This window comes from Pongo pygmaeus, chromosome 1, assembly GCF_028885625.2.
Source record: "Pongo pygmaeus isolate AG05252 chromosome 1, NHGRI_mPonPyg2-v2.0_pri, whole genome shotgun sequence".
Lineage (NCBI taxonomy): Eukaryota > Metazoa > Chordata > Mammalia > Primates > Hominidae > Pongo > Pongo pygmaeus.
In genome coordinates, this window is record NC_072373.2 from 130,738,257 (window position 1) to 130,760,626 (window position 22,370).

Sequence of the window (22,370 nt, forward strand, 5' to 3'; positions counted from 1 at the left end):
AGGGGTACATGTGCAGGATGTGCAGGTTTGTTATATAGGTGAACACATGTCATGGGGATTTGTTGTACTGATTATTTCATCACCCAGATATTACACCCCGTATCCATTAATTACTTTTTCTGATCCTCTTCCTCCTCCCAGTCTCCACCCTCAGGTAGGCCCCAGTATGTGTCTTTCCCGTCTATGTGCCTATGTGGTCTCAATGTTCAACTTCCAGTTATGAATGAGGACACGTGGTGTTTGGTTTTCTGTTCCTGTGTTAGTTTGCTAAAGATAATGGCCTCCAGCTCCATCCATGTCCCTGCAAAAGACATGATTTCATTTTTTTATGGCTGCATAGTATTCCATGGTGTATATGTACCACATTTTCTTTATCCAGTCTATAATTGATGGGCATTTAGGTTGATTCCATGTCTTTGCTATTGTGAATAGTGCTGCAATGAATATACGTGTACATGTGTCTTTATAATAGAATGATTTCTGTTCCCTTGGATATACACCCAGTAATGGGATTGGTGGGTTGAATGGTAGTTCTGACTTTAGGTCTTTGAGGAATCACCACACTGTCTTTCACAATGGTTGAACCCACAACAGTGTATAAGTGTTCCTTTTTCTCCACAACCTCACTACCACCTAATATTTTTTGACTGTTTAATAATAGCCATTTTGACTGGTGTGAGATAGTATGTCATTTTCGTTTTGATTTGCATTTCTCTAATGATCAGTGATGTTGAGCTTTTTTATCATATGCTGGTTGGCTGCATGTATGCCCTCTTTTGAGAAGTGTCTGTTCATGTCCTTTGCCCACTTTTTAATTGGATTTTTTTTGGTAAATTTGTTTAAGTTTCTTACAAATGGTAGATATTAGACCTTTGTTAGTTGCATAATTTGTAAAAATTTTCTCCCATTCTGTAGGTTGTCTGTTTACTGTGTTGAAAGTTTATTTTGATGTTCAGAAGCTCTTTAGTTTAATTAGATCCCATTTTTCAATTTTTGCTTTTGTTGCAATTGCTTTTGATGTCTTCATCATGAAATCTTTGCCCGTGCCTATGTCTTGAATGGTACTGCCTAAGTTGTCTTCCAGGGTTTTTATGGTGTTGGGTTTTGCATGTAAGTCTTTAATTCATCTGGAGATGATTTTTGTATATGGTGTAAGGAAGGGGTCCAGTTTCAATTTTCTGCATATGGCTAGCCAGTTATCCCAGCATCATTTATTGAATAGGGAATCCTTTCCCTATTGCTTGTTTTTGTCAGGATTGTCAAAGATCAGATAGTTGTAGGCGTGCAGTCTTATTTCTGGGTTTCCTATTCTGTTCCGTTGATCTGTGTCTCTGTTCTTGTACCAGCACCATGCTGTTTTGGTTACTGTAGCCCTGTAGTATAGTTTGAACTTGGGTAATGTGATGCCTCCAGCTTTGTTCTTTTTGCTTAGGATTACCTTGGCTCTTTGGGCTCTTTTTTGGTTCCACATGAATTTTGAAATAGATTTTTCCAGTTCTATGAAGAATGTCATTTGTAGTTCAATGGGAATAGCATTTAATATATAAATTGCTTTGGACAGTATGGCCATTTTTATGATATTGATTCTTTCTATCCATGAGTATGGAATATTTTTCCATTTGTTTGTGTCATCTCTGATTTATTTGAGCAGTAGTTTGTAGTTCTCCTTGCAGAGCTCTTTCACTTCTCTTGTTAGCTGTATTCCTAGATATTTCATTCTTTCTGTGGCATTTGTGAATGGGAGTTCTTTTTTGATTTGGCTCTCAGCTTAACTGTTGTTGGGGTATAGGATCGCTAGTGATTTTTGCACAGTAGTTTTGTATCCTAAGACTTTGCTGAAGTTGCTTATTAGCTTAAGAAGCTTTTGGACTGAGACAGTGGGGTTTTCTAGACAGTGGATCATGCCATCTGGTGACTAGTCAGCAATAGTCTTACTTCTATTCCTATTTGAATGCACTTTATTTCTTTTTCTTGCCTGATTGCTCTGGTCAGAATTTAATACTAGGTTGAATAGGAGTGGTGAGAGAGTGCATCCTTTTCTTTTGCTGTTTTTCAATGGGGAATGCTTCAAGCTTTTGCCCATTCAGTATGATGTTTGGGTTTGTCATACATGGCTGTTATTATTTTGAGGTATGTTCCCTCAATACCTAGTTTTTTGAGAGTTTTTAACATGAAGGTATGTCAAATTTTATTGAAAACCTTTTCTGCATCTATTGAGATAATCATGTGGCTTTTGTCTTTAGTTCTGTTTTTCTGCCCTGGTAAAATGACTGTATAATATGAATTTTTTGTTAAAACTTTAGTAAATAATAGGAAAATAATGTTATTCTGAGCAATATTGCACTCCAAGAATGTTTTATTAGTCTCAGAGTCTCAGCTTCTTCCAAGTACATTATTAATAGTTCTAGCAATCTGACAGTCACTATAGAATAACTCATTAATTTTTAAAGTGTTTAGAGACCTTTTAAATATGATAAAGTTCTATGAAAATTGTTTCAATTTTATCTTCTGAGAATATTTTATACACTATGTATTTAAATTGTAAACAGCATTTTATAATTATTTAATATTGGGGAATTAAAAAAATCCATAGCTACATAAAAGTATAGAGTTTAGAACATCTATGCAGAGACTCTTCTTAAACTGCTGCTGTACTGAACCTGAATAGGCCAATTCATTAGAATGTGAAGCTTTCAAATAAAGCTTTTAATTTAATAGCCATTTCCTTTGACATTCATGAACACGCTAAAAGCAAAACAAGAGTTTTTCACTGTAGAAGTAAATATCACTTCCCTTGAAAAGTGTTTCTTGTCCTCTTAGGTAGTATTCTTGGGGCAAAAGAGGTGGTGAAAAGCATTGGCCAGTCTTATTTATTAATAGATTTATCTAAAAGTGTGTTACTTACAATGTATATTAACACATTAAAAACAAGTATTTTTTGAATTCAGTTCCAGTACATTAGAGCATTTCTTTATGTACGTATTTTATTTATTTAATTATTTATTTTAGATTTTTATTGATACATGATGGATGTACATCTTTTCAGGGTATAGCTGATAATTTGATACATTCATATAACATGTAAAGATCATATCAAAGTAATTAGGGTATTCATCATCTTATATATTTATCTTTTCTTTATGCTAGGAACATTTAAATTATTCTCTTCTAGCTATTCTGAATTCCTGAACATATTTTAAAATGCAAATGCCTTTTCTGAATGTAAAACAGTTTATTATTTGAGTATGTCTGTATGTATGTGTATGTGTGCATGCATGCATGGCTGGAATGAGTTTTTATATCTTTATAATTATTTATGCTCAGTACCCATAATCAATAAACAGTGATAATCTAGTAAAAAATAAAACTGTGAGTGATAGCAAATGCATTTTTGGAAGAAAGTCTGTTAACTACGTAATTTCTCCCCCAGTTTTTCAGGTTTCAGATACCAAATAAACACATGTAAAGTAAGTTAATTAGGAAGTATATCAGAAATGTCCTATTAGCCATTCAAAGAGAATTATAAGGTTACAAAACTTTTCATAATGATTTATAAAAATAAACACTAGGAATCAATCATTTCTCCAATCATAAAATGTTTAAATTTTAATGCCAATAATGTTAAGCTATTAACTTCCACATGATACTGTTAATATATCTCAAAGACATGACTTTGATTTAGGATTTAGAGTTCACCTTTTGTTTGCTTTGAACCCATTTTTATACAAATGAGGTGATTTTTAGTTTTCCAGGATTGATAAACACAATTTTGGGGGTAATTCTTACCGTAATTGCAGGTCCAGCAAAAGCCAAGCTAAGCAACATGAGGAATGGAATTGCCTCCTGGGTTGGTTCAATGTACGGCATGCTAAGACTCCGGTCATAGCAGCTAAATCCAGAGTGTACAGGTTTGAAGACATCTGTGAGTTCGAGGAAATAGAGGCTAACCACCGATGATGCCAATATAGGCAACTAAGAATGAAGGACAAAGAAGATCAATTTATTCTACCTGATATACAGGGCATACATAGAAAACAAGTGGCTTTCTCTCCTTCTCTCACTATTCCTCTCCGATTCCAGAGTTAAAAATCATTCATAAGTTCTGTTACTTCTACCTTCAACATGGATTCCAATTCACCCCCCTTAGTCACAGCCTGTTAGGTGTCTATGTTGACCCCAACCTTCTAATTGGTGCTACACCTCCACTCCTACCTTCCCACCATACCCATTCATTTTCCACATAGCATTCCAAAGGGTCTTGTAGAAATATTTCAGATCAGATGGGTCAACATTACTGATAATCAGAGAAATGCAAATCAAAACCACAATGAGATACCACCTCATGCCAGTCAGGATGGCGATTATTAAAAAGTCAGGAAAAAATAGATGCTAGTGAGGCTGTGGAGAAATAGAAACGCTTTTACACTGTTGGTGGGAATGTAAATTAGTTTAACCATTGTGGAAGACAGTATGGCGATTCCTCAAGGATCTAGAACCAGAAATACCATTTGACCCAGCAATCCCATTACTGGGTATATACCCAAAGGAATAGAAATAATTCTAGTATAAAGACACATGTGCATGCACGTTTATTGCAGCACTGTTTACAATAGTGAAGACATGGAACCAACACAAATGCCCATCAATGATAGACTGGATAGAGAAAATGTGGTATATATACACCATGGAATACTATGCACCCATAAAGAGGAATGAGATCATGTCCTTTACAGGCACATGGATGAAGCTGGAAGCCATCATTCTCAGCAAACTAACACAAGAACAGAAAACCAAACACAAATTCTCATTCATAACTGGGAGTTTAACATTGAGAACACATGGACACAGAGAGGGGAACAACACACACCAGGGCATGTTGGGGGTTGAGGGCTGAGGGGAGGGAACTTAGAAGACAGGTCAATAGGCGCAGCAAACCACTATGGCACACGTATGCTTATGTAACAAACCTGCACATTCTGCACATGTATCCCTTTTATTTTAGAAGAAATAAAGAAAAACAAACAACAACAACAAAGTATTTCAGATCGCATCAGTCTAGTGGTTCCCACTCAACTTGAATAAAATCCAAATGCCATCCCATGCAATGCAAGTTGCTTCATGCTTTGGCTCTTGATCCTTCTTGTACCACATTTTCACCACTCCTCAGCCCTCTGCACCACTCCTCAGCCCTCACTGCAATCTAATTGGTTTTCATTCTTTTCCTGTAATATTCAAATTCATTTCTGCCCAGGGTCCTTTGCGCTTGCTGTTTCTTCTTCCTTTTGTGCTCTTTTTCTGGCTCTTTGTACTACTGGCTTCTTTACATCATTTAATGATGCCTTTCTGCACGCTCTACCCAAGGTAGCTCTTGATCCAACCTTCACTCTCTATCGTCTTGCTTGATTTTTTTCATGACACTTATCATTAACTGAAATTACCTGCCAATTTAATACTTCACTTATTTATTTTTCATCTCTCCCAGTCTCCCACTGAAATAAGTGCTCTATGAAGTGAGAGTCTGCCAGTGTTATTTATAAGTCCTGGCACTTGGTAGGCAGGGAATACATCATTTAATAATTTAAGGAAGCAATCAATACTTGTTGATAACTAGATAATTGAATAAATGTGTAAACCTTAATTTAATTACAGTAACTACACTAGAGTTACCAGAGTTAGCTAATAAAAATACAAGTCACCCAGTGAAATCAGATTTTCAGATAGCAATGAATAATTTTTAGTGTAAGTATACCCCATGCAATATTTGAGAGATACTTACACTAAAAATTATTCATTGTTTATCTGAAAATCCTGACTTCACTGGGTCTCATCTATTTGGTCTCCCTAAACTAGGCACAGTATACTTTCTAGGCTTTGTGTACCGTTTTTGTGTTTAATTGTTTATTCATTCATGTGTGAATGTGCCAGGCACTAATGTAGGTAGATATAATATAGTGAATAAGAGATAGACTTGGTCATCAAGGAGCAATAGCTTAGTGAGAGACCTGCTCTCAGCTAAAGAGAAAATATCACACATGCTTAACCTAGTGCCAGACCTTCCAGAACCCAAAAATGTGGACTTACATAACTAACACTCAAAGAACTGCTTAGTTTAAGGCTTTGTTCCTTTGGAGGATATAATATTTATTTAAGCAAACAGGAAATGTTTTTGATAAAGACAATATTAACTAACCAGGATTTCTGACTGTTTGGTTTGAAAAAACAGTTTTTTAATTTTTATTTTTAGAAGACAGCATTATGTCTTCTATTCCCAAGAGGTCTTTTTTTTGTAGTTAGGAAATAATTAGGTTTACTGGAAAAAAAAGAAATACATAGTGAGTAAACTTGCATTATCTTTCCGTTTTTCAGATGGATGCTTTGCAGAGGACAAAAAGTATATCGAAAACATTTAGTTTTTCTTATCGGTTATTATTCGATCACTTCAAATATCTGATCATTTTGCCTCACTACTTCCCTCTCCTGTGGTGCATGAATAGCAGCTTTCAGTCTTGACCAATAAATCAGCATTTCATGGTGCATGCACATTACTGAAATTTCCACTTAAATCCATATAAATATATTTAAGTATTAATTTAACAAATACTTCATAAAGTGCTTACTACGTGCCAATATTATGTTTTAGAAATTTTAATTAATTTGACACATTTTAAACTCATTTAACCTAAAACTTTCTATTGTGACATAAGATAATTGCTATCAGTATCCTCATTTTGCAGGTGGATAAGCAGTTACCTATCGTAAGTGACAGAGGTGGATTTTGAATCCATGAATTCTAGTTCCAAAGTCAACAATATCTGGAATAAATAGTTTATAAATATTATTAAGTATTATTGTTATTGTTATCACCAGTAACAATAATATATTCATTAAACATCACCTTTCTCATGAAGCTTTACTTGATAATACCTTTTGAGAGTAATTTCTTCAGTCTTAATCCCCTAGTACTTCTTTTTAGGAAATATTTACCCACTGCTCTTTTTTATCTGCTATAAACTAGGTTTAGTCTTTTGCTTTGCTTCCCAAACTAAAATCTCCTTAAGGCAGGGGCCTAATCATACTGATTTCTATGTTGCCGCTGATATACATTATAGTGACTTCCAAATATATATGCATGTATCTCTATATAGACATATATGCTACATTAACATATGAATTAATTTGTCATTAATATTATGCATTAGTCTTTTCAGCCAGTAGCCTTCCTGAAACTGACAATTTTTCCAATTATATCATTTTTCCAATTATATAATTTTCCATATATGTATTAATATCTTCTGTATTTCTATAGAAGCATGTTTTAAAACCTGCATTTGTTTTCCTAATAATAATATTTTTTTCTCCGGACGCAGTGGCTCATGCCTGTAATCCCAGCACTTTGGGAGAGAGGCGGATCACAAGGTCAGGAGTTCGAGACCTGCCAGACCAACATGGTGAAACCCCATCTCTACTAAAAAGAACCTTTTTTTCTTTTTGATGTTTATTTATCTTATTTTTTTAAAAAGCATATTTACTCTGTTCCTTACATCATTTTGTTTGTAATAAAGAGTTATTTGTATAAAATCTTCATTATATTCATTATATTTTGGAAATAAATCATTTTATACATGGTGTTCCCACACTGTAGTTTATTACCCAGTGTAATGAATTAAATGACAATGTTTATTTCTAACATAATTGTCTTCAGAGTTACCTTTTTATCTTTTGAAATGCTCAACAACAGATTTTTTTTTGAGTATAAGGAATTTAACAGATGGTATGTGACAGTTTCAGCATACATATAGAATTGATATGCACATAATAAAATTACACAGACTTGTTTTGATTGCATTTAAAATGAGATTTTGAAAATGAGATTTAAACAGATTTTTTAAAAGTCTGCATAGCCAAGAACTACAAATTTTATTCTCTAGTCATGATACAGCCCCCAAAAAAGTGTGAACCAAGATTTTTTTGTTTTGTTTTTTTGTTTTCTGAGACAGAGTCTCGCTCTGTCGCCCAAGCTGGAGTGCAGGGGTGCCATTTCGGCCCACTACAACCTCCACCTCCCGAGTTCAAGCGATTCTCCTGCCTCAGTCTCCCGAGTAGCTGGGACTACAGGAGAGTGCCACCACATCCGGCTAATTTTTTGTATTTTTGGTAGAGACATGGTTTCACCATGTTAGCCAGGATGGTCTTGATCTCCTGACCTTGGTGATCCTCCTGCCTTGGCCTCCCAAAGTGCTGGGATTATAGACGTGAGCCACCGTGCCTAGCCGAACCAAGCTATTTTTATGCAGCAATAGAGAGGAGGGAAATTACCTGAGGATTAGGAAAGCAGTTTATTTTCAAAAGGAAAAGATTGATTCTTATAATTACCATCTGCTAAGGAACCTGTGAGTGAAAATAATACAGCATTTTTTGAGAAGAAAAATTATAACTGTTTTAGAGAACAGGACAAACAAAAGAAAGGTGTTTCAAAATACCACATTTGCTAGATAATATTGATTTTTCTGATGCCAACTTTAAAAAGACAAATCTAGATTATATATCCATTTTAGTGAAACATTTTATTCAATTTATCATGATATTTTATCTAGATCAGATAGCTTACTTGTTTTTAGCATGATTATAATAAGGACAAACTACTTTTCATTGGGGAGAGTTCACTTTGCTCTGAGCCTAGGGCAATACAGATCAGTTCCATTCTTTGCTTTTCTCATAGCCATCGTCAATTCAGAATCTTATAAGATCCTTTTGAACTGGTGGAAACCATAGTCACAAAGGGCCAATTAATATGTATGGTATTGGTGCCTCATCCATTTATTCATTCAACAAATATCTTTGATAGCCTGCTAGCCCCAAGCCTCGTTCTAGGTCCTGGGAATACAGTTATGATAAAACAAAATATTTGTTCCCATGAATATTTCATTCTAGTTGAGGAAGCCAGGTAAAAAATATGTATTTCATATATTTTATGTTATATATATTATATCATATAATATATATTATATATTAAATATATATCAGAAAGATATATATATCAGAAAGATATACATATCAGAAAGAACACATACTATAAAGAAGAGGGCTGTGTAATTAAGTGCCTGAATTCCTATTTTAGATCAAGGAAGACCTATTTGAGTAGGTGCCATTTAATCAGTCTTGAATGTGCAAGAAAGAACTAACCATATGAAAACCAGGTAAACAGCATAATCAAATGGAGGAAGTGATACAAAATGAAGTCAGAGAGGTAAATTTGGGACCAGACGTTGCAGAGACCTGAAGTCCAAGGAGGAAGTTAGAATTTTATTTAAAGTAGGATCAGAAACATTCTGGAGAGTTCAAGCAGAGGTGTAATATGATTTGAAATGTATTTTACAAAGATCACTGGCTGTTAGATTGAGGATGATCATGGTGGGTCAAAAGTAGGAATAGGGTAAAAATTTAGAAGGCTGTTCAAAACTCAACAAATATTTATTGAATGCCTAGTAGGCGTCGGGTACTTACTCTAAGTGTAAGGAATGTAGCAGTAAACCAAACAGAGAAAACTCCACGCATTCACAGAGCTTACATTCTATTGGATGCATGGCAATGGCGGAAATCCAGGAGAGATGAGGCAGCATGTACTACAGTTTGGTACTGGAGATGCAAAGAAATTGGCAGATTGTTGATATGGTTTTGGAGATACAGATGACAAACCTTGTTTATGGCTTGGTCAATGAAGAAGATAAAACCATAAAGGTTGATTTCAAAGATAGGGTTTGAGGAATTAGGCCAGTGGTGTCATTCCTTGGGATAGGGAGAAGTTTGGATGGAAAGAAGAGACGATTCTGTTTTCAAAATATTAAAACTGTTACGTCTCTTAATTATTAAAGTAAGAGGTTGATTTGGAGCTAACAGGAGAGTCCAAGGCTGGAGGCATAAAGCTGCAAATTATTGGTACAAGATTATGTAAGCAGCAAAATCCTCACTTTTGGGGAACAACACTAGCATAAGAGATTTCAAAGTTAAATTATTTTCGTTTCGATATAAATAATGTCACAAGAAGTCAAAGAAAATAATTGTGTATATTCATGCCAATCATATGCAAGAGCTATTCTAAGAGATAAAGGAAGATTTTAATATTAATGACACATTTAAAATGAGAGGCTTGGAACCAACTTGATAAATATCCTGAAATCGTAACAGAATACATTGAAATTCAATTAAAACTGGGAAAAATACTAGCAGATCAAAGCAATTGTATTAAAGCCTGTAGCCATGAAGAAGATTGTCACAGGTCAACACGCACATAGTGAGGGAATTTTCTACTTCCTACAGTATGATCTTTAGTGGTATTCTGTAGTATTTTTTGCCTTGTAGCTAATACAAATTAATATTTTCTTCAAATATTGATAATAATAACATAATATTAGGCTTTATGGTATATAAAACTATCTTCACTCTAAGTATAGCATATTCAGATTGGCTGCGAAGAACTTCAAAAATATAGATTATAAATACACACTAACACTTGAAGTATCATTAAGGGAAATAATTGGTCAGAATGAGTCTGCAACATTACTTAAGGTCTAGAAATCTAAACTTGTTTTTATACATAAAACAGATGTGGCTTGTATGACATGAATAGATACAAATTGAAATAGGGCAGTGTGATTGAGGGAAACCAGTGCTGGCCTCAGAAGCAGGAGAATTCAGTTTCTCCCCTCATTTATTCTGCCAGCTTTTGGGATTTGGGAAAGTCACTTAACCTTTCTGGACTTCATTTGTTACCAGCGAAATGAGGGGTTTTTTTTTTACATTGCCATCTAATACTGAAATGCTTCATATACTGTCATGAATTAAGAATCATTTCTCTCATTTCTTTCACACTGTCACTGCCTTATATAAAGCATTAGGGCCTTTAAAAAAAATCTCTATTCTCTTCATAATTTGTTTCATCCTCCACAATGCCTCCAAACTAATTTTCCTAGAATTCACACCTCATCATGCATTTAATGGTGCCCCATTAATAACAAAATAATTTGCAAATTTTTTAGAATGATATTTATGACTTTTTAAAATATGGCCTTGATCTGCCTGTCTTGGTTAATTTTGCTTTCCACCTACTCTCCACTCTCCTAAACCAGAAAGACAGCCCATGTTCCCATTATATTTATATTTCAAAAAGACATGTTCTAGTCTCTGCTTCACATTATGGTTCCACATTTATTTCTCATAAAAATTGTACTTATCCTTTCAGGTTGAGATCATATAACTTTTTTCTCCCTGAAACCTTCTCCAGGCTCTCCACTCAGAATTGAAGACTCCATCTCACATACTTCATATATAACTTTATCGAAGGATCTGTTAGTCTGCCTTTGATTCTAGTTATTTATATATTACCAGCCCTTGCCCTGAGATCAAGTACTCAAAAGTGAAACCTTTGCAATTCACCCAGTGCTTTTAATGTTTTAGGTGTCCAATAAATGCTCACTGAATTTAATTGAAAGAAATCAAGAAATTATGATTAAAGGAACAAAAAACAGGCAATTTCTGAAAAGTACACAGCATGTGTTGAGGACTTAGGTGCCAGATACTAGTTAAGTTTAAAAGATTGCTATATTCAATCTACACTGTATAAAGTATCTATTAGTATCCCCAGGTTACAAATGAGAAAACTGAGGCAGAAATAGGTTACATAAATTGTGCAACAGCCACAAAGCCCCCAAGTGGGAACACCCAGACTCCTACCCAGGTGTCTAAGTTGGGAAACATGCTCAAAATTCTCTGCTCATGGAACTCAACTGGCTTTCCTCCTCCACACCGCTAAGATAACTGCATGTGGGGTGCCCGTGTGGGGAGAGGGGGTCCTAGGGGAAAGGTGCAGTTTGAAAAAAGGCCACTCTGTTACTCTTAATTCTTATTACTCTTAAACACATTCTCTACTCACTTATTACTTATCACCCAAACATGAAAATTGCTTTGTTTGTTCCAATCTGAGATCTGTCTTTTCTAGAGCTCCTCTCAGTTTCAGTAGAATTTATTAGGTATGTACTCAGACCTAAAAAAACAAAGGACATTTACCAAGTTTTTATTTAGAAGTTTCATCCTAATTATCTAATTTAATTCTTAACCTCCTTGGGATTTTTAAGATAAATTTAAGATAAGGACCATGACCCAGATAAGTAAAATAGCATGCCTGGCTTCAAAGGCCAGTAATTGAAACCTGGTCTGTTAAATTCCTGGAAGCATGCACCGCCGTGTATCCTGCTGCCATTCTGCCACATGTCACCATCTGGCACTAGTCTAGTGCTTTTCAGGAAAGGAGAGGCCCAGGCTTCAATGAGATTGCCAGTTTAAAGGACACAAGGCGAGAAATGGCCATGTGTCAAGAGGTTTCAACGGCAACAACAGCAAAGGGGTGGCAGGCACTTTCAAATCACACTCTCACTGATGTGGTGCCCTCAGGTCCTGAAGGTTATTCCTTGTGCAGTTTCTTTGAAGTTATTTGTATTATTTTGGTTTTGGGAATATCTTAAGAGCATTTAATTATATTTTGGATATGGTCTGCTTTTATTTTCACTTTTGTCTTCCCTAGTAATTTATTTCTAATATAAAGTATCAGCAACTAGGCAAACTTAAGGTTCCAGATGTTTTCCTGCCTTTAGTGCTTCCTTCAGATCACTTTCTCTGACCATACAGAGATATCCTGATGAATGCCTGGATCATAGCAATTGTCATATGGGATGGCAGTTGTTCCTTTACATTCTCTCCTATTCAGCGACAAGATCCTTGAGAGCAGAGAAATTGTCTTATCCATCTCTTTATCCCTGACATACTAGGTGTCCTCAATATACAATAAACTAATACATACATGGATAATTTGAAGAGAGATGCCAAATGTTGAGACATTCTTGCAGTATTGTTAAGAAAATATTCGCTATTTAAAAAGATCTTCATTTATCCTACCACAAGAAAATGCTTTCTATTTTGAATTTCTAGAACTCTAATGATTCCATTAGCATTAAAAAATCAAGAAACTTAATTTTGATCCTCCATAGCAATGATAATTAATAGAGAAGAGCTACCTTACGTAATAGATGTATTAGGTTGAATGGGAAAAAAAATCTGTTCTATGTTTTTATACCTGAATATGAAACTACATCTTTACAGCTCTAAAAGGACCGATAACAATCACACTGATCTAATAGTAAATTCAAAAATAATGATAAAAGGTTGTTTTATTACCTGAATATTGATCTAGCACTAGGCTTGGGGTAGTTGGTTTTGTACTCACCAGACTTAACCTCAGGTAGTGAAAATTTGTTTTTCTTACATAATTAGACCCTGAAGTATGTGCATTGTCTTGGAAAGCATTTTATTCTTTAAACCATTAGAGACTGAGACCTGAGGCTGAGGATCTGTATTTCAATTGTTAAAAGTAATTGTTTTTAAATCCTTTCTTCCAGCTGTAATTTCTCTTCCCTTACAACATACAGCTGACATTTAAAAATTTGGGTAATAATAGTAATTTAATGCTACTAATGTTTGACAGGTACCATTTAAAGTACTTTATGTGTTTGAATTCATGCAATCTTCACAACACCTTTTTGATGAAGGTACTATCATTACTGCCATCTTACAGATGAGGAAACTGAGATTACATGAGGTTACATGATTTGTATGAGGTTATACAGTAAGATTCCATGATTTGTATAAGGTTATACAGCTTGTTAGCTGGATTACAAACTCAAGAAATCTGGCTTCCCAATTCATGTTTGTGATTATTGTACATACTACCTCTTCCTAGAAGCTTATACAATGGATCAATGGGTTTCCAAAGACATTGAGAAATAACAAAATAAAAAAGAAAATATTTCTCTTTATAGATAGTTAATGCTACCCTACAATTTCTATAGTGTGTGATATTGTATATATTCTTCATATCCTCTAAAAAGGTAAGATCTTAATATACTTAGATTAGTGTTTTCACTATTAGTGGGATTGTTTTATTCACACAGAGAAAGCACACAGATGTTCATGTTGTAATAATGTCAGGCAAACGTGACATAACTAAAACTTCTACATGAGCGATCTTCAAAAGTCGTGGAACATGTATATTATGAAAAAACTGTGAATGGATTTCCATTTTTTGCACCAAAATAAGCTCATACTCACTCATAACATATCTGAAAAAGATCTAGTTTGAAGCACCGAGAAGGATAAGATATCAGTTTGAAAAGAACCCCTATCAGAGCAACATGAATTCTGCTACAATTGAAGCAAGGACATCCATCAAATTTATGATGAAGCTTTAGTAGAAGAATGGCAAAATCATTGATACTTTGCAGAAAGTTTATAAATATAAGAAATCAGCAGTTTACAAATGGATAATTCATTTTAAGAAGGGAAAAGGTGATGTTGAAGATAAAGCCCACAACATCAGACCATCCACATCAATTTGCAAGGAAAACATTTGTCTTGTCCATACCCTAATTGAAGGGGACTGACTATTAACAACACAAACAATAGCCAACAACATAGACCTCTCACTTGGTTCAGCTTACACAATTCTGACTGAAACATTAAAGTTTAGCAAACTTTCCATTCAATGGGTGCCAAAGCAACTGTGGCCAGACTGGCTGCAGACAAGAGTAGAGCTTTCAATGGACAAAAATAAACAAGTAGGATCAAAGTCCTGAGGCATTTCCTCAAAGAACTGTAACAAGTGATGAAACACGGTTTTATCAGTATGATCCTGAAAACAAAGCACAATCAAAACAAAGGCTACCAAGATGGGAAAGTGGTCCTGGCAAAGCAAATGTGGACTGGTTAAGAGCAAAGGTCATGACAACATCATTTTGGGATGCTCAAGGCATTTTGCTTGTTCACTTTCTGAAGGTCCAAAGAACAGTAACATCTGCTTATTATGAGAGTGTTTTGAGAAAGTTAGCCAAAGCTTTAGCAGAAAAATGCCCAAGAAAGCTTTGCTAGATAATCCTTCTCCACCATAACAATGCTCATCCCTCTCACCAAGCAAGGGCAATTTTGTGAGAGTGTCAATGAGAAATCATTAGGCATCCATTTCACAGTCCTAATTTGGCTTGTTCTGACTTCTTCTTGTTTTCTATTCTTAAGAAATCTTTCAAAGGCACCCATTTTTCTTCAGTTGATAATGTAAAAAAGATTGCAATGATATGGTTAAATTCCCAGGAGCATCAGTTCTTTAGGAATGGACTAAATGGCTTTTATCATTGCTTACTAAACTATCTTGAACTTGATAGAGCTTATGTTGAGAAATAAAGTTTATATTTTCTATGTTTATCTTTTAATTCCATTTTTTCCATGAACTTTTAGAAGTCCCCTTGTATTTGAGTTATAGCATAAGAGAAGCAAATTTCTGGTTTTGAGATTTAAATTGACATATAATCTTCACATTATATACACAGGAATGACTGAATTAAAGACCATCAGTGTTTCTAAATTAATTATGTTTTCACAATGTTTATTAAAATAAAGTATCAATTTTATTATTAAACCATTTTACTTAAACATTATGAAAGTTCATATTTTCTATTATGTTCAATTTATTTAACAAATACTTTTTAGTATTTTCCATGTGCCTGATACATTTTATTTGACCTATTAACTATTCAGAAAAGGAATTTCTCATCTAATTTCAGAGATTAGAACGCTATAGCATATCACAAGCTTCTCTTCCCTCTAAGCTTGTCTCCTACATACACATCTTTATACACACTTAGATGCACACTTAGATGCACATTATGAGCCCTTCTTCAAAGTTAAAAGTTTCCAATGCTGCTGAAGGCCTTAGTTATTTAAGTTTCATTTTTGAAAGGCTTGGTGTATGTAAAAGAGATATTGAAGTTGAGCAGTTAATGTGGGACATTAATAACTTCTATTTTATTTTCTAACATTTTAATGATGTGATTAAGTTAATTAAACTAAGTAGGATTGTGTTATGTGTTTTACTGGAAAATGTCAGTCCTTGTGATTCTTAGGGTCATCTCATGAGATACCTCATACCCCTCTCCCTCTCCCTACTGTGCTGCATCGACCTCTGGAATCTTAGGAAGGTGAAGGGTAGCGGTGGAGGAAGAAACAGAGCCTGCTGAGTTTGGTGGGCTGGGGGATTTGGAATGAGCAGTTCTTAAAGTTTTTTGTAGTCCCATAGAGTAGGCATTTCTAGGATGTGCTACACTTGGCCCTTGTTAGTCATGTTGGAACATACATTTGAGCGGTGAAGTCTTAGCAATCTCTTCCTCTATTTCCGAACAGGACTGAAAGGACCACTAGCTTTCAAGGTCAGCCAAAGAATAATGTGGCCAAGGCCAAGGCCAAAGCTGAGGTTCAGTCCAGGCTCTGTCTCTCTATATTCATTAATTAAGCTGCTAGATTTATTGACCTACGCAACAACTAATCCATCACAGACTTATTGAGAGACTATCTGCTCTCAGCTATTTGCATTGTTCTACAGGCTGGAGTTTAAAAATAAATAATAAAAAGAATTTTTCCTTAATTATGTCCTGGGCCAACCATCTAAAAATTACCAGAACCAATATTATCTATGGAATAACCACTAGTCTGAGACTGAAATATTGAAAAATGTAATATCAAATAATTTTTCTTCATGTACATAAAATTCAACTGGAAGCTAGAAACCAAATGTGGTCTTAAAGCAGAAGAGTTTTCAAAAATTCGTCTACCTATAGTATATTGTTTATAACGGATTGCTGATCATCCTTTTTATCAGGTTTTGCCATGAAGAAGACATTATTTATGTCCAAATCTTCACAGTTGGATGTTCTCCATGTTTTAATAACTCAAATCTCAGTTGCTACAATACAGGCATTTTCAGATCATCACCCGAGGGATAAGTAACCTGTTAATTCTTCAGGGCGTATCCAACTGCCTTAAAAAAAAAAGATTCCAATGAATCATACAACAGCCTAAATGAGATGACTCATTCCCAAAGACTAAATCTAATTTATTCATCATTTTTAGAAAGCATAATATTCTTTATTTCACAGATGGTTCAGTTGAGGCCTGGGAAGATATTTAATTTGCACTGAACAGACACTGCTGCTGACGAATTTATATATGATATTTTAGAACTCTGGAAAGATAAGAACGGCAGTGGCTTACAGATTATGGGCCTACCAACAACCTTGGAGTAGAGACTTTCAGTAGAGTGTTACCTGGGCACTGTGTATAGAAGATGCTCAGTAAATGAGAATTCCCCTCCACTGACTAGGTCCAGGTAAGGGTACTGAAAAAAAGTGGTCTCTATTTCTTGAGTGTGTGCATATGTCCCTCTATCTATAAAAATGAGCAGGAATTCCAGTAAATATTTGTTGTTATTGTATTATACATTGTAATAAACTGCTCCACCATTGTATGCACACCGTATAAAACATACATAAATGTGTGATACCAATAAAAAACAATCAGGAGAACCAGCCCCTTTCCAGGGAATCAGGTAGCATCTAAAGCTACCACAAAGTTTACTTTAGACAAGTTGGGAGAGTGGGTGTTGGTAAATGGGACAGAGAAAATTCATTTACTAGGCCTGACTTTGCTTTAGAATTCTTGGCCATATTTTATAATTTGCATATGATTAAAGGGTCATAATTACTCTAACCTGACCACAATACTTACATCATTTTCAAATGAGGAAAATGAGGCTTAGAGAAAATAAGTTAATTGCCCAAGATTCTAAAGCTAATTGGTAGATCAAGTAAAAAAAAAAAACTATATTCTTTTAAAAAAGTAAAAAATATATATATCTAACAGTTTGTTTTACCACAGGCACAAAAAATTGTCTGCTGGTATATGTGCCTTATGTAACTAAAATAACTTTCTATGAAAATTAAAATTGCAAATTTCTTTGCATCAGTGATGCCTTTATTTGAAATTTCAAATCTCAAACAATCCATAGGTAAGTCCTAGATTATAAAATGAACATAAGTATAATTAAAAGATGAGGACTCATATAGACCTTGGATATTGATCTAATCTTCAACTGTCCAATAATCCACAAGGCCGAGCAATGTCTCTGATAGGGAATTTATGATCACTTTACAAATAAAAATGTCTCCACCAGCTGGTAAAAGACAGTTAAAGAAAAATTTATGTTCATGTGATTAGTCCTATTTTATTACATCCAGTTAAATTTATTGAAATTCTACTATAGACGAGAAAGTATGCCAGTGATGATTCCATATTGTTTCTATTACTTTTACCAAAAGTCACATCATAAGCAATTGATAAATATTTATTCAACACATAAACAAATTGTTGTAAGAGTACAAAACAGGTTATACCCTGGAATTTCATTTTAGCATTCCTTATTGAAGAACATTTAATATAAGATCAGTCTCTTTTGGACTCTATCCATGAGGACTTAATTTCTAAAGCATGCCTAGGATTTCATTAAATGGCAGTTTACCTGTAAGCAAACCCATAGCGCAGACTTTTGCTAAGACCATTAAATTGTTAACGATATAGTCACATCTACTTCCATTGCTCTCACTCCCAAACATCATTCTTCTGTTAAATGTACGATTCCACGTTTACCTTTTCCCACAAATACATTGATTTTAATTACTTGTCTTTCCCCTTTTCTTTAATTTATTCTTAAGTGATCTAAATACCAGTTTTACACAGGCAGAAACCATCTTGTTACAGCAAATAAGAAAGCCATTATCCTCCTCTATGTTGCTTGACAACCAACCAGATAGTAATGGACCTAAGTGCAATTTTTCAGTCTAAATATTGATAAGAAAAACACCTCAATGTTAGTTATGCCAAAATTAGTATTTCTATCCTTGGCATCCATATTTCAAAATCCACTTGACCATGAAAAGATTACTCCATTCGATAGTTATCTGTAAATACATTTCTCAGCTAATTCATACCATAAAATGCTACCATGATGCTCATAATTAGACATTTAACAGTTTAAATATCACCTTTTTTTTTCTTCTGACCAAGATGAAAAATAGCATTACTTGAGTTTTAGGCAAGTTTTTGGACTTCCCTGAGTCTTCGTTACTTAAGTTTTAAAATAGAGTTTATATTTACCTCTCAGTTGCATTTAAAGGATCAGATGAGATGATGTATGAAAAATTTACATTGAAGTATAAGGGAAAATTCAAAGCTATTCCATAACTGATGACATAAATTATATTCTTACTGCTTCCCATGTTTATACTTCCCTGTACTGTCTTTTAGAGATCTCATGTCAAGGGAGTTAATTGTGAAATTACAGGTGGGCACTTAGGCAATGAGAAAAATCCTTTCTAATTTTCTAATCTTTAGCTATTACCATGCTTTTCAAAGAGCCTAACATTTGGAACAGTGGAAGCTCCATTCATAATTGCTTTGACTTGTTTAATGTAAGGCGGTCATGAAATGTGTTTGGAAGTTAGCACAAACAGCCAGCACAATTTGTTCACATGTAGAATTAGAATGACCTGTATTTTAAATGTTGTAATCCAGAGGGAAACTTTCTAATATAAGGAATTCTAGAAATAGTAATAATTAGGAAAGAGCACTAGAACAGGAGTCAGGAGACCTAGGTTCTATTCCTGATCTGATATTAACCAGTGTGTCCTTAGGTAACTCTGGCATACTTGGGGTGTCCAAAGGTTCACTCAGTTAACCTTTTCAAAGCAAAATTTTCTTAGGTGGTAGAAGAAACAGTGAGGCCATATGTTCTTGGATCACATAATTTTATTAGACTTATCTCTGTAATAAGACTTTTAAACTCTGTAAGACATTTCCTCACCTTTTAAATACAAAAGTTGCTTGAGAAATAGCCTATGCTGTATACATATGCTGAGAGAAAATGTGTTTGCTTTGAGTAATATTTGTAATACATTTCCAACATAAACAGCAATAATTGTGTCTCAAATAATCTTTATTTAACAAGCCAGCTTAGAAAACCAAAATGTTTAAAGGGGTCTCCATGGTTTGCTCACAGATTGGATCTCCATCTCTCTCTCTCTCTCTCTCTCTCACACACACACACACACACACACACTTCACTCCTACCTTCAATTTTCTAATGCTTTTTCTTCTAATCCTGCTTGGCTAGACCTCTCTCTGTTTCTATTACCTTGTTGAGTTTCTTTCTTTCTATCATTTTGACACACCTACATATTCTACTCTCCTAAACTCTAAGTTCCAAGTCTTCCCTCTCACCCCCACCCATTGATCCTCATTAATCTTCATCAGAGACTCACAGGTGCCATTTGTGCTTGCCCAAAGGAAGCTTCTTTTTAGGGGACACTGTGCCTTCTAGACATGTCAAAAATTAAACAAGTTACTATTAAGTAGGAAATACCACTAACACAGCCAAGTTTAGTAGCTGAATGTAGAGAAAAACTCTGTTCCAGAACTCTGACAGAACCACAACCAGACATGTTTCAAATACATGCATCCAGATACCATGAAGCTAGCCAAGTCACAGCACAGACAGGGCTCTCCATTGCGCTTCATCACTAGGTTTAGCATTGTTGTTGGAAGCACGTGTGAGACAGTATGGTGTAGTCATAATAATGCAAGAGCAAGATGGACAAGCTCTGAAATCCTGACTCCCTCACTTCATTGCTATGTGTCCCTGGTAAAAACAGTAGCTCTCTGAGCTACAATTTCTGATTCAAAAAATAAAGATAACAATGCCTTCTCAGTAGGATAGTTCTCAGGACTAAAAATAATGTATCTAGAGAGTCTGCCATATAAAGAAGACTTGAAATGGACTATTCTTTGTTATTACTATGATTATTATCATTATTATTAAAATCTCCTTGAAATTGGCAGAAACCAAATATTTTTTATTTCCTGATAGAGAAAAGTAGAAAAAAATCACATTTTGAGTAACTTGGCGATGAAGAAACTGTAAGATAGTGGTGGTGTTCAGGAATAGAAAATAATTCCCTAATAGCAAGTGCTATGATCGATGCTTAGATTTGTAGAAATGTCCTCATTTGACTCTATCTCTAAAACTTAGGGCTCTATTCTCTATTTACTTTATTTTGCATCAGACTTTATGCATTGTGACTTTGAAAGAGAAGAGACTTGCCAACTCATCTCATTTGGCAGGGTTTGAAGTACTTCTTTGAGCAGACTCTACTTCTATACAATCTAGAGAAGAGAAAAAAATCTACAGCTACTATTTTGGTATATGCAATGCAGAAATGTGATTTTATATTTTCTACTGATGCTAAAGTTTATGTAAAAGGGAATAAGCTAGCAATATTTCCCAGCAAGAAAATCAAATGAGTTATATAATTTGTACATAGTTCATGAGATAGAACAGAAATCTTGTGAATTAATGTTTGCTACAATTAAAAACCTGTGGACACTTTCCAATGGGAAGAAAATAAAAATTGTATTAAGGTTTTGTCAAGACACCACAGTTTCAAAATGTGTTTCAAAATGTGTGTCTTTGCTCAAAGGCTTGTTGAACTTCCCCAGGTAGGATGGCAACAGAGTAGCAGCAATGGCTTCGACTCCGAACAAACTGTTTAGTTACTGACCTTACAGTAATTAAGCTCCATTAACAAAATCCTGCAACATATCTACTGCTAATACACATTCAAAGTAATGAAAACTTTCTGAGTAGGCCGGGTGCAGTGGCTCATGCCTGTGATCCCAGCACTTTGGAGGCTGAGGCAGGAGGATTGCTTGAGCCCAGGAGTTCGAGACCAGCTTGGGCAACATGGTGAAATCTTGTCTCTACCAAAAATTACAAATACTAGCTGGGTGTGGTGGTGCACACCTGTAGTCCCACGTACTCAGGAGGCTGAAGTGGGAGAATCGTTTGAACCCGGGAGGCAGAGGTTGCAGTGAGCTGAGATCATGCCACTGCACTCCAGCCTGGGTGACAGAGCAAGACCCTGCCACAAAAAAGAAAAAAAAAAAGGAATGAAAACTTTCTGAGTAATCTTAATTTTTTGAGATTGAAGTATTCTGAATTGGAATTCTCCAGATAGTGTAATTTTATGCTGAGTGGAGACAGAGATGATATTCTTACTCCATGTGTATTTGTACATACCTATGCACAGAAGTGTGTGCATACATATGTGTCTTTGTGTGTTTTCTCGTATGAATAACAGGCAATTTCAAACTCTTTTCTGTATCTGTAGCCCTGTCAAAATATATTTGCATATAAGTCAAGCATAACTCTTCTGCCTTCATAAAATTAGCATCAGTTTGTTATAAAAATGTTATATCATATAGTAGAATGCTTAAGTAAAAAGAATCTCTTTCCCATTTATTTCATGTTAGAAATTTATATCTTTTTAGGTTTAAAAAGGTAATTTGTCACTTGTCTACATTACATAGTGAATTGATCTTTGAGCAGA

At 34.8% G+C, this 22,370-nt stretch overlaps 1 protein-coding gene across 2 annotated transcripts in view; it reads right to left on the reverse strand.

The window, feature by feature from the left end:
• The window catches only part of PLPPR4 (phospholipid phosphatase related 4), a 44,786-nt gene that overhangs the window by 17,238 nt on the left and 5,178 nt on the right, over positions 1–22,370 (reverse strand). For both annotated transcript variants that reach the window (XM_054454210.2, XM_054454199.2), the window contains exon 2: positions 3,787–3,972. In XM_054454210.2, coding sequence (XP_054310185.1) covers positions 3,787–3,972 — 186 coding nt within the window. The remainder of the gene's footprint in view (positions 1–3,786; positions 3,973–22,370) is intronic.